Source organism: Gracilinanus agilis, chromosome 3 (genome assembly GCF_016433145.1).
Source record: "Gracilinanus agilis isolate LMUSP501 chromosome 3, AgileGrace, whole genome shotgun sequence".
NCBI lineage: Eukaryota > Metazoa > Chordata > Mammalia > Didelphimorphia > Didelphidae > Gracilinanus > Gracilinanus agilis.
In genome coordinates, this window is record NC_058132.1 from 369,590,627 (window position 1) to 369,606,753 (window position 16,127).

Consider the following 16,127-nt stretch of genomic DNA (forward strand, 5'->3'; position numbering starts at 1 on the left):
ACCTATTCAGAAGAGAAAATAGATCACCTTGCAAACATTAAAATATTATGCAAATTAAGCTATTCTTATTCATATTTTAATTTAATTCAATAACTATTTTATGCACTCTTTCTAGCGTCTCCACATTTTTTAAATGCAAGGTTAAACTGTGGTATTATAATGAAGGTCGGAGATTATTCCCTAATCTGTACACGATCATTCTCTTTTCACTATCAGTATCTTGGTATGTTTGCTTGTTGGCTTTTCCCCCACAAGTACCGGGTTGCTGATTTTAAAGAGATGATCTATCTTGCATAGTATTTAAAGGACACAGCCCAGAAGGTTATGGGTCTCAAATGAGTTTATCTCATTAATTTAAAAAGTCAGTATATGTCAGTATTATTCATATGATTCAAAGATTTAAAAATAAAACAATTAGTAATCAGCTGAAATAGCAGCTTTTTATTGCCAAACAACAGAAGGTATATGCCAGGCACATTCAATTTTTTGCCTCAAAAGAGATTGTAGTTTTAAACTTCAATATGGCAACCAAAATAATAGTCATCATTTAAAATAAACGGAATTTGAACTCTATGGACTCTGCCAACACAACTTTATGTGAATTGGTAATTTTCTTTATGGAAAGGTCAATCTTTAAAAAATCTAAAACTAGAGAACATCAATAATAGCAGCAATCAATAATTTGTTGAGTAAATTTTGTGGCAAATTTAAATAAATCTATCAAATCAGACATAATCACATGGTGCAGGCATCAGTTTAGAGTATTTGTTTTATAATCACTGTCTTCACATCATTAACTTTCTTTAGCCTCAGTTCTCAGATCATACCATACCCTGTGTAACGCAAAAGCAGAAAATAGTAGATGTATTTTTTTCTTATTTAAAAGATCACTGAATAAAACTTTGACTGAGCATAATGGCTTTATCAAGGCATTTTACTAAGAGATCAACAAAAAGACCTCCCATGACAATGTAGTCCAGTGGTCTCCAGCATGCTCAGAGAAGACACAAACACAATATCTAAGTCTAATCTTCTAAGATGCTGGAGAAGAACATTCATTCATTCATTTCATTCAGGGGTGCTCAATTATCCCTGATATATAGATTAAGAATATTTATTCCTTTTGTAATCAAAGCTGTCTTCATCACCTAGACCAGTTAGGTACCACACTCTTTAGAACAGAAGTTCTCTGCCAAAGAAGTTCATCTTAACAAATATATTATCTTCTCTGGCCAGGGGTTTTTAACTTGCGATTAATGATTTTTTCATATTTTGATGACTATTACTGTATAATTGTTTTCCTTTATAATCTTATTTTTTTATTTTATGCACTTAAAAATATCATTCTGAGAATGGACCCATAGGCTTCACAAGATTAGTAAAGGAGTCCATCACACATACAATACACACACACACACACACACACACACACACACACACACACAGAGTTAAGAACCCCTGCTCTTTGGTCACAATGTTGATGTGATGAATGGATACTTGTGACATTATTGCCATTACTTTGAGATGGTATTCCCATGGCTAAGAAGGTATGAATTATAACCTGAATTTATCAAAGCCCTCTCCTTAGTATCATATTAAGTTATTACATAAAATAGAGCCTTTTTAGCCATTTCTCCAACTATAGCTTCCACATGGAGGGATGGATGAAAAGGAAATCCTCATTCGATTTAATGCCAACAATCCCCCTAGAAAGACTCCCCAGTGGGCAAAGCTAAGTCTTCACTGGACACACAAAAGACAAGAACATGTCAAGCTGGTTCTTGACAATGACTACATCTGGATGCAGCTTGTGTGGCAGGTAGTGGGAAAGCGTCATCTCCCAGGCGTCCACCAAGTACACGCCAACTCCCGAGAACATCTTCCTCAGAATTGTGTCGAGCTGAACGGAGAACCAATCACTGTTGAACAGGCTGACCTCGGGCCCCAGCTCCTGTACGTTGGCTGTTCGGATAACTACCACTGTCTTCGGACTCCGGTCTAGGAGGCGCACAACTGCACGTCGAATGCTCCTTAGCCTCCGGATATAAACCTCTAAAGGGAAGGTGCTGAAGTGAGACCATATGGCAATGGCCACCACAGTGCTTCTCCCCCCCACAATCCTGTTCAGCTCATTGGCCACATAATGTAGCTCATTGCTTAAGACAGTAGTGAATCGGATGGGAGGTCCATGACAGCGGTATTGTAGCAAGATGTTGTGTTTCAAATCCACTGCGAGGTAGGGGCCAACATTTTTGGGACTGCCCAGGTTAAACTCCACCAAATCTGAAAAATACATTTGCACAAAGTTCAGCTATAAAAATCTAATACTTTTCTCCCTAATCCTACTTACCTAAAGGAATCAAAGAACCTGAATGAAAGCAAAATAAAAGTTATCAGCCAGGAACCTCTAAAATGTAAAGAGGAACTTTGATTAATTCATGGAGTACCTGAAACAGTATACATTCAGGCAGCTAGGTGGCACCGTGTATAGAGAGATAGATCTGGTATTAGGAGGATCTGGGTTCAAATTTTGTCTCAGGCATTTCCTAGCTATGTGACCTTAGGCAAGTCACTTAACCTCCATTGCCTAGCCCTTTGCCCTTCTGTTTTAGAGTTGTTACTAAGACAGAAAGTAAGGGTTTAAAAAAAAAAAAGGAAATAGTACACATTCACAAAGGAAATGGAAGAAGAAAATGGGTGGTATTATCAAAAGAGCATTTTATTTGGAGTGGAAAAGCCTGTTTTCCAATACCAGTTCTGGTATTCACTACCTGTGTTACCTCTGGTGAGTAATGTGACTTCCACAAGCCTCAGTTTCTTTACATGTAAAAAAATTAGAGGGCTGACCTTGATAAACCTCTTCAGTCCCTTACAACTCTAAATTTTATGATGCTACAAACCCCTTTTAAGCCTTTTTTACCTTATTACTCTAGCCTAGTTGAGGCTATACTTACTAAAAAGAATTTTGTTTTAAGTTTATTTGCCAGAAATGTGACCCAATGAGGTTTTCTGAATTCTTAACTCCTCAGAGGGGAAAAAAAAAAAAAGAAAAAATTTTAAAGAGCTGATTTCAGTGCAACATTGTCCACCAGACCAAGAAATCTTGCTATACTAGGTGGTCACTGTATACAGGATAAAATCAACCTGGTACTTTCATTTCATTGTCCCAAGAAACAGAATACAAGCTCTAGAAGTCAGTCAGTCAACAAACATTTATCAAGCATCCCCTACATGCCAGGCACTGTGCTAAGCACTAAAGAAACAAACAAACCAAAAAAAGGCAAAAGACAGACCCTGCTTTCAAGGAACTTGAAACTTAATTGACATTTCAAAGATAAAAAAAAAAAGAAACTCAATTGGCAGAGGGGTGAGGAGGACAATAGGCACACAGCTATGAAGAAACAAGACACTCAGAACAAATTGGAAATAATCCATAGAGAGAAAACATTGGTATTAAATAAGGGCAGAGGGTGTGCTGGGCACACATTAAGTGCTAATAGAGAATGGCCAAACAAATTGTGATACATTAGTGTAATGGAATATTACTATGCCATAAGATATAATGAATTCAGAGAAACAAAGAAAGGTATCAATTAATACAGAATGAAATAAAGTCAGGAAACTAATGACAATGACAATGAGAACAATGTAAAATGGAAAGAACAATGAAACTGACTGCTATGGCTATAATCACTAATGAATGAGTATCACATAATCATTCATTTTCACTATGAAACTAACTAGTGATGATCATATCACTATAATCACTAATTTAGAGAACAGATGAGAAAATGGACCTCCTTCCCTTCCTTGCACAAGTAAGCCATGTTGAGTATGGACTATTGCACATACCAGCAGGTATGGTCAATGTCTTAATGGTTTTGCTGAACTACTTTTTTCTTCTATTTCTTTTTTCTTTGTTACTTGGTGGATGCAGTGGGGAGGGATATATTCAGACATGAAAGTGATATGAAAACAAAAGACCATTAAAGAAAATGGAGCCAGGAAACATGACACATCTTTCATCTATTAGTTTCATTCTCTGCACAGAGAGCCAAATAAACTTCCCTGAAGTGAAATCCCCATTCTCTCAAACAAGTACAAAAAGACCAGCAATTCTCAAGCTAAAAGAAATATCTTCCTCTATCCAGTCTCATTCTTAAGCCCCACCCTTTTGTCACAATCCAGTAGAAACTCTATCTCCTCTACAAAACCTCAGATTGCCCCAGACCTCAGAAATCCTACAGTGCTCCTCTGAATCCTTCAGATATAGGAGTTCTTCTTCTGGGGGGGGGGGGTCTGTGAACTTGCTGTTACTGTTTTAATATATTTTGATAACCGCATTTCAATATAATTGTTTTTCTTTGTAATCCTGGGTATTTGACGCATTAAAAAATCTTATTCTGAGAAGGGTCCATAGTAACCTTTCATATCTACATCAATCTTTTTTTTTGGTAGTGGGGAGGAGAGATAGCATTGAAAATGAGCTTCATTTCCTCTGCGATACTCCAAAAATTACCCAGATGCTCCATTCAATTTGTAGAGTCTTCCATACTCCCTGGATCAGTATTCATTAATTTAGTTTCAAGCCCAACAGTATTCTGTGGCTAAATTAGTTTGGAAAATATTATCTTGGATAATCCTTGGCCTCCCTTAATCCTCCAACTTAATTCATTACTGTTTAATTGCCAGCCTCAATTAAATGGAATAACAGCTAAAGTCCTCTAAAACTAAGAAGTCCCATTCTTCATTCTGAATGGATCTTGTTTGATTAGTAGGATTACACAGAGAGAGTTAGGGGACATAGTGGATAGACTACCAGGACTGGAGTCAGAAAAACATCTTTCATATAGCTGCGCTTTTTGTGGTGGCAAAGAACTGGAAAACGAGGGTATGTCCTTCAATTGGGGAATGGCTGGACAAATTGTGGTATATGCTAGTGATGGAATACTACTGTGCTCAAAGGAATAATAAACTGGAGGAATTCCATGTGAACTGGAAAGACCTCCAGGAACTGATGCAGAGCAAAAGGAGCAGAGCCAGAAGAACACTGTACACAGAGACTGATATACTATGGTAAAATCAAATGCAATGAACTTCTGTACCAGCAGCAATGCAATGTCACAGGACAGTTCTGAGGGATTTATGGTAAAGAACGCTACCCACATTCAGAGGAAGGACTGCAGGAGAGGAAATATATAAGAAAAACAACTGCTTGAACGCATGGGTTGAGGTGGACATGATTGGGGATGTAAACTTGAAACTACCACACCAATGCAACTATCAACAATTTGGAAATAGGTCTTGATCAATGACACATGTTAAAACCAGTGGAAATGTGCATCGGCCATGGGTGGGGAGGAGAGCGGGGGGGGGTGAAGGGAAAAGTAGGAGCATGAATCATGTAACCATGTTAAAAATGAATATTAATAAATGTTTTAAAAAATACTAGGTTAAAAAAAGAAAAACATCTTTCAGAGTTCAAATCTGGCCTCAGACACTTACTAACTTTGTGACCCTGAGCAAGTCATTTAATCTTGTTTGCCTCAGTTTCCTCATCTGTAAAATGAGCTGCAGAAGGAAATGACAAACCTCTCCAGTATCTTTGCCAAGAAAACCCCAAATGGGGTCACAAAGAGTTAGACACAACTGAACAACAACACATAAAGATCACTGTCAATAGGACAAGAAAACAATCAAGATCGTTATGATTCCTTTTATTCATCAAAGAAAAGACCAACCAGTTAAAAAAAAATTAAATTAAAGATTAAGCAGACATGACCTCCTATGGGGCCCAGGCTGTGATAATCTTCTTTGAATAGTGCCTGGCATTTGTACCATAAGCAAACATATAATACAGATAGTATTTTTAAAGGTTTTAATTCACTTTTTCATTCCTTCAACAATATGCTACATATAGGGCAGCTAGTTGATACAGTGGATAGAGCAGAGGGAAGTCCATGGTTCAAATCTGACCTCAAACACTTCCCAGCTATATAATTGTGGGCAAGTCACAACTCCATTTGCCCTTCTGACTTAAAGTTGCTACTAAGGCAAAAAGTGTTTTAAGGGGGCAAAATACTATAAAGTACCCATGCAAGGTACTGGAGAGAAATACTGTCCCCAAAGGAGGTAGTATAGCATATATATAGTGTAGCATATAGTATAGCATAACAAGCCCTGGCTCTGAAGCCAAGAGACCTGGGTTGCAATGCTACTTCAAAAACTATGTTACTTTGGGCAAGTCCCTTAACTTCTCAAGGCCTCTAGTTTCTTATCCATAAAAATTAAGTTGTTGAACTGATGTCTGAGATTTCTCCAGCTTTGGATCTATGCTCTTATGGGTCTCCAGAGGATAATCTACATATCATCCTGATAATTGTGATCATCTGTCACACAAAGCAGAGACATGTGGCACAGCTAAATTTAAAACAAATTAAAATACAAAGATTTTATAAAGTGTCTTAAGATCTGATATAGGAGAAAATGAAAGGGAAAAGATGTGTAAATCAAGAAAAGCCTCACTGAGGAAAAGGCATTTGGGTTGGGTCTTAACATATGAGTAAGCTGCCAACAGACAGAAATGTGAAAGAAGGTAGGGAATTCCATGTAGAAAAGCATGAAATGTCTTATCAAGATGGCTAGTTCTCTAGTTACACAGGAGCCTAGAGAACATGAAACATGAAAAATTAGATCAGAACTAGATTGTGAATGATATAGAATATAAGGCAAAGGAATCTGCTCTATATCTGCTGGGAAATGGGGAGCCATAGAAGGTTGGTAGGCAATGGACTGATGATAGTATTTGTATGCCAAACACACTTTGGTGGCACAAATTGAGCTCTAGACCTGGAGATAAGAAGACCAGAATTCAAATCTAACTCAAGACTCTAGCTATGTGACCCTGACAACCACTGCTGCCTTAGTTTCCTCAACTGTAATAATGGTAACAAAAATAGCACCTATCCCACTGGGTTGTTGTGAGGAAAATGAGATATTTGCAAAGTGCTTAGCACAATACCTGGCACATAAATAAACATATAGAGCAGGTCCTCTTCACCCCTATGATCCTTTGTGCACCAGCAAGAGCAATATGGCATCTGGGTGTAGGATGGAATAGAGAAGAATAAGACTAGAGACAGGAAAACCAGTGAGGAGACTTACAATAATCCAAGTGAGAGGGGCAGCTGGGTAACATGGTAGATAGAGCGCTGGGCCTTGAGTCTGGACAACCTGGGTTCAAGTCTGGCCTCAGACACTTCCCAGCTACCCTGGGCAAGTCTCTTCACCTCGTTTGCCTGTCCCTGGCCCTTTTTGTCTTAAGAGTTGTTACTAAGACGGAAAGTAAGGTCTTAAAAAAAAACAAAAACAAAAACAAAACCAACCCCAATGAGAAAGAGGTCCTGAACTATGGTGGTACCAGTGGAATGAGAAACAGGTGTAAGAAATGTTGCAGAGAGAATCGAAAGGGGAAAGTAATTAGTGATTGATTAAATGAATGAACGTGTGGGAGAAAGAAGAAGAAGGAGACCAACACCATGGCAAAGTGTTCTCCCCAGCTCTGAACTCTCAGTGTGGTGCTCTAGGAAGAGACTAGGCTGTATCACTGTTTAAAGAAAAAAGAAAAAATAAAAACCTGTTTCTTTCTCCTTTTATGGTAGCATCAACTTCTTTCTTCCCTTTATAAAAATAAATTCTTAACAGCAGTCTATTTTTTCCCAAGCAAAGAGAGCATACCTCTTTCAATAAGTATTTCAACACAAGATTGAAATGGCCAATCAGACTAGAAAGAGGTTCATAAATTTTGGGATTAACTTTTTTAAAATATCCCCAACCTATCCCCAAATTCATTCTCTACACACACACACACACACACACACACACACACACACACACAACTCTTCTAATCCACTTATCATCTCACTTAATGAAAGGCAGGGGTTCTACTCATCCAACGCACCATGAGGCAAGAAGGAATAGATATGTGGCTGGCAGATAAAGTTAAGAGTCTAGTCCTCATCCTGAATAGATGCTCTAGGTCCTTTTAGGAGAATGAAGAAGACAGAAAGATTTCTCTAGTATGTGCAAGCTCTCTCCTTAGCTGACCTGAAGCATCAGGGCAGGGAGAAAGGAAAAACATGGCACCATTGGCCATGCTGAGACCCTTGCTGTATCATGGCCACTCTGAAATAATGTCAATCAATCAATCAATCAATCAATATTAAGTACTTACTATCTATAAGACACTGTGCTAAGCACTGGAGATTAATAAAAGAGATGGGGTAAAAGAGAGTTCCTGCCCCCAAAAAACTTACAATCTAATAGTAGTGCCTTTCTGACTAAGAACTGAACTAATCAGAGGTCTAAGAGAAGCCAAGGAATGTGTCAACTTTTTTACATAACTGAATCACAGAAACTGGGACCCAAAGATCATCTGAGAGGCAGTGGAGTGCAGAAGAGAGTGCACAGGATGTGGAGCCCTACATTTTGAGTTCACATCCTAATTCTGCCATTTACAAGCTATAACCATGGACAAATCCTACAACATTTCTAAGCCTCAGTTTCAACACTGGTAAAATGAAGGTAATAATAATTAATACATGCCCCAGCTACCACACAGGGTGGTTCTGGTGGGGTAGAAAATCCCTTCACACACTCACAATACCAGACAGGAATGCTGCAAGCAAGAAAGTTGTGATTGCACACATGGGGCAACTGGTTACAGCTTGCTGCCTGGTGGATTGATCTAGCACCCAACTGTGGACTCTCTGGACAATAGAGGTATTAAAGGGGTTTTTGAGAGTTTGGTGAGGAGCTCCAAAGACCCCAAAGACCCTCCTTATTAAAAATTTTCTCACCAACGATTTTTATTTATTCTTATCCTTTGGACTTTTTTTAAAGCCACCTCAAAAATTTCTTCTACATGAGGGTATTGGAATGATTTTAATAAAAAAGACTATTTAAAAGCTCGGGGTCTGAGGGCATTTCAACAAAAGTAGTATATTAATGTCTACCCTTTCCCTTCCCCTCCACTCCCCCCACCACAGTTATCATATGGAAAGCATTTACATATGATTAGTAACCATACACATTGAGGAACTATTATTATTTTTATAACCACTTGGTCCAGTCCCCTTATTTCAAAAGAGGAGAAAATTGGACTTTTTCAAGGTAATAGATCTAATGACAGGCTAGAATTAGAATCCTGTTCTCCCTGACTCATAATTCACAGTTCTCTGCACAATTTTGTATTTCCCCCTAGTAATATCAGCTGCCAAATATTTTTCTTGGTCTGAAACTAGATATCTCCCAACTACTTTCTGGGTTAAAAAAAAAACAAACATTTTATTAGGTGGCTCAGTAGACTGATAGCCAGGGCTAGAAATGGGAAGTCCTAGGTTCAAATTTGGCCTCAGATATTTCCTAGCTGTGTGACTCTGGGTAAGTCACTTTACTCCCACTCTCTAGCCCTTACTACTCTTCTGACTTGAAACTAATACACAATATTGATTCCAAGATGTAAGGTTAAGATTTTTTTTAATTTTATTAATGACTTTTTAAAAATATCACATTTCCCAGTACCCTCCATTCTCCCTCCCACTCCAAGAACCCTCTCCTATATCAAAGACAATCAGTTAAGCAAAACCAACTAAGACATTAATCTCTTGTGACAGCACACATAGCATTCTGCATCCACAGTTTACTACCTCTCAAGTGATGAGAGAAAGTCATCACCTTTCTAGCCTCCCCACCCAGCCCCAAGTCCTTGGGTATATATGCAAATATTCCCTATATCTTGGAAGTATTTATCAGAAAAACCAAGATACCAACCTGGAACAAATGTGATTAGATAATTAAACCATTGCCTTATGGTAGAATCACCAAATAAATAAATCATTTTTCCTCGTAAGCAGTCTGTGATGTTTTCAGGTTCATTAAACTGGTGCATCTTGAACTTTCTAGGTGTCCATTGGTTTTTGTAATAATAACCAGAAGGGAAGTTTTCCATGCTTTGAGAAGGTTCAGGGTCATTTGTTTCTGGAAAGACAAAAGAAAAGTCTTGAAAATCTCCTAGAAACCAGAACAAAACAATTCCCAGTGTGATGATATAAACTCCATTATACAGGTGACTTTTTATTCCTACTGTTAACACCTAAGAAAACTCCCTCTTAGTTTGTCCAGTGACACACACAGAAGGCTCTGCGCTGCATAAAAGCATTGTTCTTAATAGAAGTGAGTATGATAATGCACTTGAGAGAAAGGAAGATAAAAGCAGCTGACTTTTTCCTTTGAGTATATACATTCTCATTATGGTTGAAGGAAATGGAAGATCAAAAGAAGCAGTTATGGAAATATAAGCATTAGATGCAAAACACTTGACAGGCATTGTTTGATTTCTCACCAGAGGCAGGTACCAACTTATCCAGTTATTTATTAAATAGATAAGTTGAATCATAGAGAAATGATATAACTAATCCATAGAAAATCCAAGTGACAAGGGCATAAAGAATGTCTCTTGTAGTCCCTCCATTGTCCAACATTTTATACATAAGTAGTTTCTCATCTGGATTATGTCAATAGCCTTTTATCTAGTCTCTGTGCTTCTAATCCTGTCTCCAAATAATCTATGCTATATTGTTTAGTTGTTTCTGTTGTATCCGACTCTTTTTGACTCCATTTGGGGTTCTCTTAACAAAGATCCTGGAGTAGTTTGCCATTTCCTTCTCCAGCTCATTTTACAGATAAGGAGACCAAGGCAAAGACAGTTGCATGATTTGCTCAGGGTCACGCAGTTAGTCAGTGTCTGAGACGACTTTGAATTCTCTTTTACTTCACTCCCTTCTAGAATCTGAGCTCCACATTTAAGGACACTCTAAATGTCCACCCACTATATAGTATTTAAAATCCAAATACTCATGAATCTGCAAATAAAATATAAATATGTCTTCTTTCATAGAAACAAATGAACCATTGCTGAACTATTACCTAGAGCTTTTGGTGTCATTTGTACTACTTGGGACTCTTCTATTTCTCATTCTTTCCAAAGAACTTTAGCTAAATATTCCCTCTTGAGTCAGGGTACATATTTAAACAGCCTCCTTAGATATCTGACAACTTTTCACAGGCCCCAAATCTAAGTTTACACATCAGTCATCTAACGTTTCATCCGTGAAACTATTGGCCTTATTCTGGAGTGAGGCTTGCTTTTCTCTGATATATCAGATGCATTGTTATTAAGAATACTGCATTTCACATAGGAAACAATTACTATTTCAATTCAATATTAATTATATTTACTATCAAAAGTCAAGCAAGTCAAACCCAAAACTGTACATAACATTCATTCTTTATAGACAGAGATATAGAGATATTTTTTTAGCAAGGAAATTTGTTTATTCAAATGATAGCAAAACTGAATCAGAGGAAGTAAGTATAAACAGGAGAATATAAATAAGGCAACAGAGTGACAGATTTCTCTGGGAACAAAGTGACTTAGTTCAACCATGAAAGTTCTACATCTTACCCAAGGGGAAACTCAGTGCATAACATTCATTCTTAGGGGATGTGTGCTCAATACCAGAGAAGTGAAAACAAATGCTTACATTGCCCCCCTATGGTCATCTGACGCAAGACTCATATTTTGGGTGCAATATTAGGATTTCGGGCAAACTACAAATAAGTTGTAATTCATTAGCTCATTTTTAAATGAGCTATTTGGAACTCGGGGCTGGTGGGGGGGGGGAATTCCTAAAACAATGTTTTAAGCAACAGTTTGGTTCCCAAGCTTTTCCACAAAAGCCTATTTAACACATAATATAACTGAAATATAGATACAAATATTTTGTGGAAGAAAAAGATTAGTATTCTAAATTCTAAGCACATATTTCCTAGAGGCAAATTTATTAGCTAAATTAATTCAAAGTGCAGAGTGAGACTTTTCTTGGACATGGCCAATACACCAATTTGTTTTGCTTGATTATACATGTTTGTAATGAGTTTTGCTTTTCCTGCTTTCTCAACAGTAGATCAAGGGGAGGAAGAGAATGCAGATTTCTATATAAAATAAAATTTAAGAAATTAATTCTAAGTACCTGTTCTTAGAGAGAGAGAAATCAAAAGGGGCAGAGGTCCACTTGCCTTCAAAATGTTCTTTTTTGTTTATTTTTAAAAACTCTCTATCCAGACCATTTTTGAGTTATCATTTATAGGGTTCAAGAACAAAGATAAATCTCACCATCGAGATGAAGCATTATAAGATCCAAGCAACAGTTTTGTCACAAGAGTGACAACTTTAGGTGCAACTTAGAAAATCATCTCTATAAATTGGGCAAGACATGGAGAAAGGGAAGCAAATAGTGCTAGGACCACTGCCTACCATGGGTCCTCATCACTTCCCTTGCCAACATGGGCTAGGCTAGTTTCTATCCCACTCCCTTCCAACCTCGCATTTTATTGGCCCAGAGGCTAAGGTACAAACTACACCTCCCTTCACATAGCTTCTTGGTACCCACTGGATAAAGTAGATGCTTACTAGTTACTTAAAAACGTAAAAAAGGGGCCAGCTGGGTGGCTCAGTGGATTAAGAGCCAGGCCCAGAGAGGAGAGGTCTTGGGTTCAAATATGGACTCAGAAACTTCCTTTCTGTGTGACCCTCAGCAAGTCACTTAACCCCCATTGCCTATCCCTTACCACTCTTCTACCTTGGAAGCAACACACAGTACTGATTCTAAGATGGAAGGTAAGGGTTTATAAAAACAAACAAACATAAAAAGGGCTATACTGCAATGAAGGGGGGTCCTTTAGATTTAGAGATGTCCCAAGAAGCACCCTGCCCCACAGATCAGATGATCCATTTCCATTGGAGGAGGAGGGATATTTACCCAAGCTAGGTGCTGGAATATTCTTATTCCATTTTTCAATGCTATGACCTAGGAGTGCCCCATTTTGTTCCTGAACTAATAAGGTAAAAGCCTAAATCAGGTCTTCCCACCTCCCCATAAGAATGCAGCTTTTAAATGGATTAACCAAGAATCTCCAGTGCTTGCTTGTTTGTTTTTGTAACCCTTACCTTCTGACTTGGAAGCTCTACTAAGTATCACTTCCAGGTAAGGGATAGGCAATTGAGATTAATAAATGCCTTGCCCAGGGTGTCTGAGGTCAGATTTGAACCCAGTACCTCCTGTCTCTAGGCCTGACTCTCAGGGGCCGGTAACCTTTTTTGGCTATGAGAGCCATAAACGCCACATTTTTTAAAATGTAATTTCTTGAGAGCCGTACAGTGCTCACAGTGCGCACTCCTGTAACAGCGCCTGAAAAAAAATTGACTTCATGGCTCCTGCAGAAAGAGCCATATCTGGCCCTCAAAAGAGCCAGATATGGCTTGAGAGCCATACGTTGCCGACCCCTGCTCTATCCACTGAGCCATTCAGCTGCCCTAGTCCTTGCTGTTTTATTGTTCAGTCACATCCCACTTCTTTATGACCCCATGAACCACACTATTCCTGGGATTTTCTTGGCAAAGGTACTAAAGTGACTTGCCATTTCCTCATCCAGTAAATTAAAGCAAACAGAGGTTAAATGACTTACACAGGGTCACACAACTAGTTAAGTGTTAAGGCTAGATTTGAACTTAGGTCTTCCTGATTCCAGGCCCAACACTCTACTCACTGAGCCATCTAACTACCCCAGTCCTTGTACTATTACTACCTTAAGTCTGTCTTCAAAGAGAATAGAACTCTTCCCTGAATTCCGTTATGATTTCTTTTTAGAAAGGAGCTTGAAAAGAATGTTAAAAGAACTTCAAATGAAGATATTGATTCAAGTATTAAAAAAAGGTTTTCTATTATGATGGGACTAAAGATTTTAAAGAAATGCTGAGGAAATGTGATTTTTTAATATATTTTTTAAACCCTTACCTTCCTTCCAACTTAGAATCAATATTGTTTATTAGTTCTAAGATAGAAGAGCAGTAAAGGGCTAGGCAATGGGGGTCAAATGACTTGCTCAGGGTCACACAGCTAGGAAGTGTCTGAGGCCGGATTTGAATCCCAGACCTCTCATCTCTGGGCCTGGTCCTCAATTCACTGAGCCACCCAGCTGCCCCCGATTTCTTAATATTTTTTAAAGAGTTGAAGCCGAGAGGTTTAGTGTGCTTTAAGAATTTCCACATGCATGTATATATAGACATACACATATGTCTATGTAGACATATATACATACTATGTAGACATGTATACTTATAAACATACATATATTACATAAATGAAATTTGCAAAAATACTGTAATTTGCAATAAAATATAGTAGAAAACAATAAAGTCAGAAAGTAAGGGTTAAAAAGCAAACAAACAAGCACTGGAGATTCTTGATTAACCCACTTAAATTAATCCACGTATTAGTTCAGGAACAAAATGAGGTATTTCTAGTAGAAAACTCCTGCCTCCCTTCCCTTCCTCCTCTCATTCTTCTATCTCATTCACATTTGGCCTTAAACATTAGAGTACTTTTAAGGTTCCCTTCAAGGTGAGTTAGGATACTTAGCCACCCACAGTCTAGAGCTACTCCAAGATGGGTCCAAGAAGGCAGGATCAAAGAATCCTGGAATATTGTAACCGTGACCCCTTTTCACGACAGCCTATATGCCCTCAGTTCCTAAGCCCTGTGGAGGATGACAATATCCTTGCACTGGGACTGGGCAGAGAGTTGCCAATCACCCATCAAAAACAGTGGAGCAAATCCACTTCTCAGTTCTTTGGGAAAGAATAGACATAAATAAAGTAAAAACAAAGAAGGAAAACAAGCTGAATAAGCAGAGAGATCTATGTCATGTCATTCAAGGTAAAAGATTTAACAAAGAAAGAGAGAAAAGGGACAATAATATTTGAAGCTAAGTAATATCAAGCTTTTCTTGCAGAGCAAAGAACTGAATCCTCTAAAGAGGAAACAGCTACTTAAGACTGAAACCATCCTAATATGATCCACAAATACCATCAGGGAAGAGATTAACCAGTAAAGAAGAGCAAGAGATAAATGTGATGGTGGAGGGTACCCTCTGAGGGATACCAGAGTCTAATAATAGGGAGGGAAGCTATCTGTCCAAAGCATGTAAGCAATACATGACAGAGAACCTCCCAAGACTTGTTAAACCTGCTGGGCGATACCCTCTTCTGGTGATGCAAGAGAAAGAAAGAATAATGCCAAAAGGAACTAGGAACCCTTGGCTAGAAACTACAGACCTAAGGGGCATTGACTTCCTAAGAGTAAGACAGATTTAGAAAGAATATGGCTAGCTAAGATGATGGTGTCTGAGAATGGGATTTGGGTACATAGGGCATGGCTTAGTATAGTGATAGGTTTTTGACCATTAGCTGGTAAATTCACTTACCTTCTCTCAGCCTCAGTTTTCTCATCTGTAAAATGAGAAGGTTTTATAATAGCTAGCATTTATGTAATACTTTAAGGGTTTGTAAAGCACTTTACACAAATAATTAAAACAGGCTAGTCAAAAATGTTTTTGCCCAGAGTCTTGCACATCTAAGAGAAAGAACTCTAAGCTGAAATTTTATTACTTATTTATTTATCTGCCAAAGCAGATATCAGAAAATAGCTATAACATGGATAGAAGAACAGCAGTTAAGAAACTCAGCAAATACCAGAAGACAAAACCCAAGAAAAGAGCTAGGACTAAAACCAATGACTTCAGTTGTCTGTCTACAAATAAACAAAAGTAAAAGGTGACCTAAGATACAAATTCAAAGAGGCAAGTTTAACCTCATAGTTCATTGAAAGTTAGTAAGATTCAAAAGGCTATAAAAGATTGCCTGCCCTTTGATCCAGCCATACCATTGCTGGATTTGTACCCCAAAGAGATCATAGATAAACAGACTTGTACGAAAATATTTATAGCCATGCTTTTTGTGGTGGCAAAAAACTGGAAAAGGAGGGTATGCCCTTCAATTGGGGGATGGCTGAACAAATTGTGGTATATGCTGGTGATGGAATACTATTGTGCTCAAAGGAATAATAAACTGGAGGAATTCCATGTGAACTGGAAAGACCTCCAGGAATTGATGCAGAGCGAAAGGAGCTGAGCCAGAAGAACATTGTACACAGAGACCAATACACTGT

The 16,127-nt window shown here is 38.1% G+C and overlaps 1 protein-coding gene across 1 annotated transcript in view; it reads right to left on the bottom strand.

The window, feature by feature from the left end:
* Positions 1-1,464: 1,464 nt before the first annotated feature.
* The window catches only part of NXPE3 (neurexophilin and PC-esterase domain family member 3), a 41,648-nt gene continuing 26,985 nt past the window's right edge, over positions 1,465-16,127 (bottom strand). The window contains exons 4-6 of the mRNA XM_044666800.1: positions 9,367-9,394; positions 8,754-8,757; positions 1,465-2,311 (exon numbers count right to left, since the gene is read on the bottom strand). Coding sequence (XP_044522735.1) covers positions 1,733-2,311; positions 8,754-8,757; positions 9,367-9,394 — 611 coding nt within the window. The 3' untranslated portion in view covers positions 1,465-1,732. The remainder of the gene's footprint in view (positions 2,312-8,753; positions 8,758-9,366; positions 9,395-16,127) is intronic.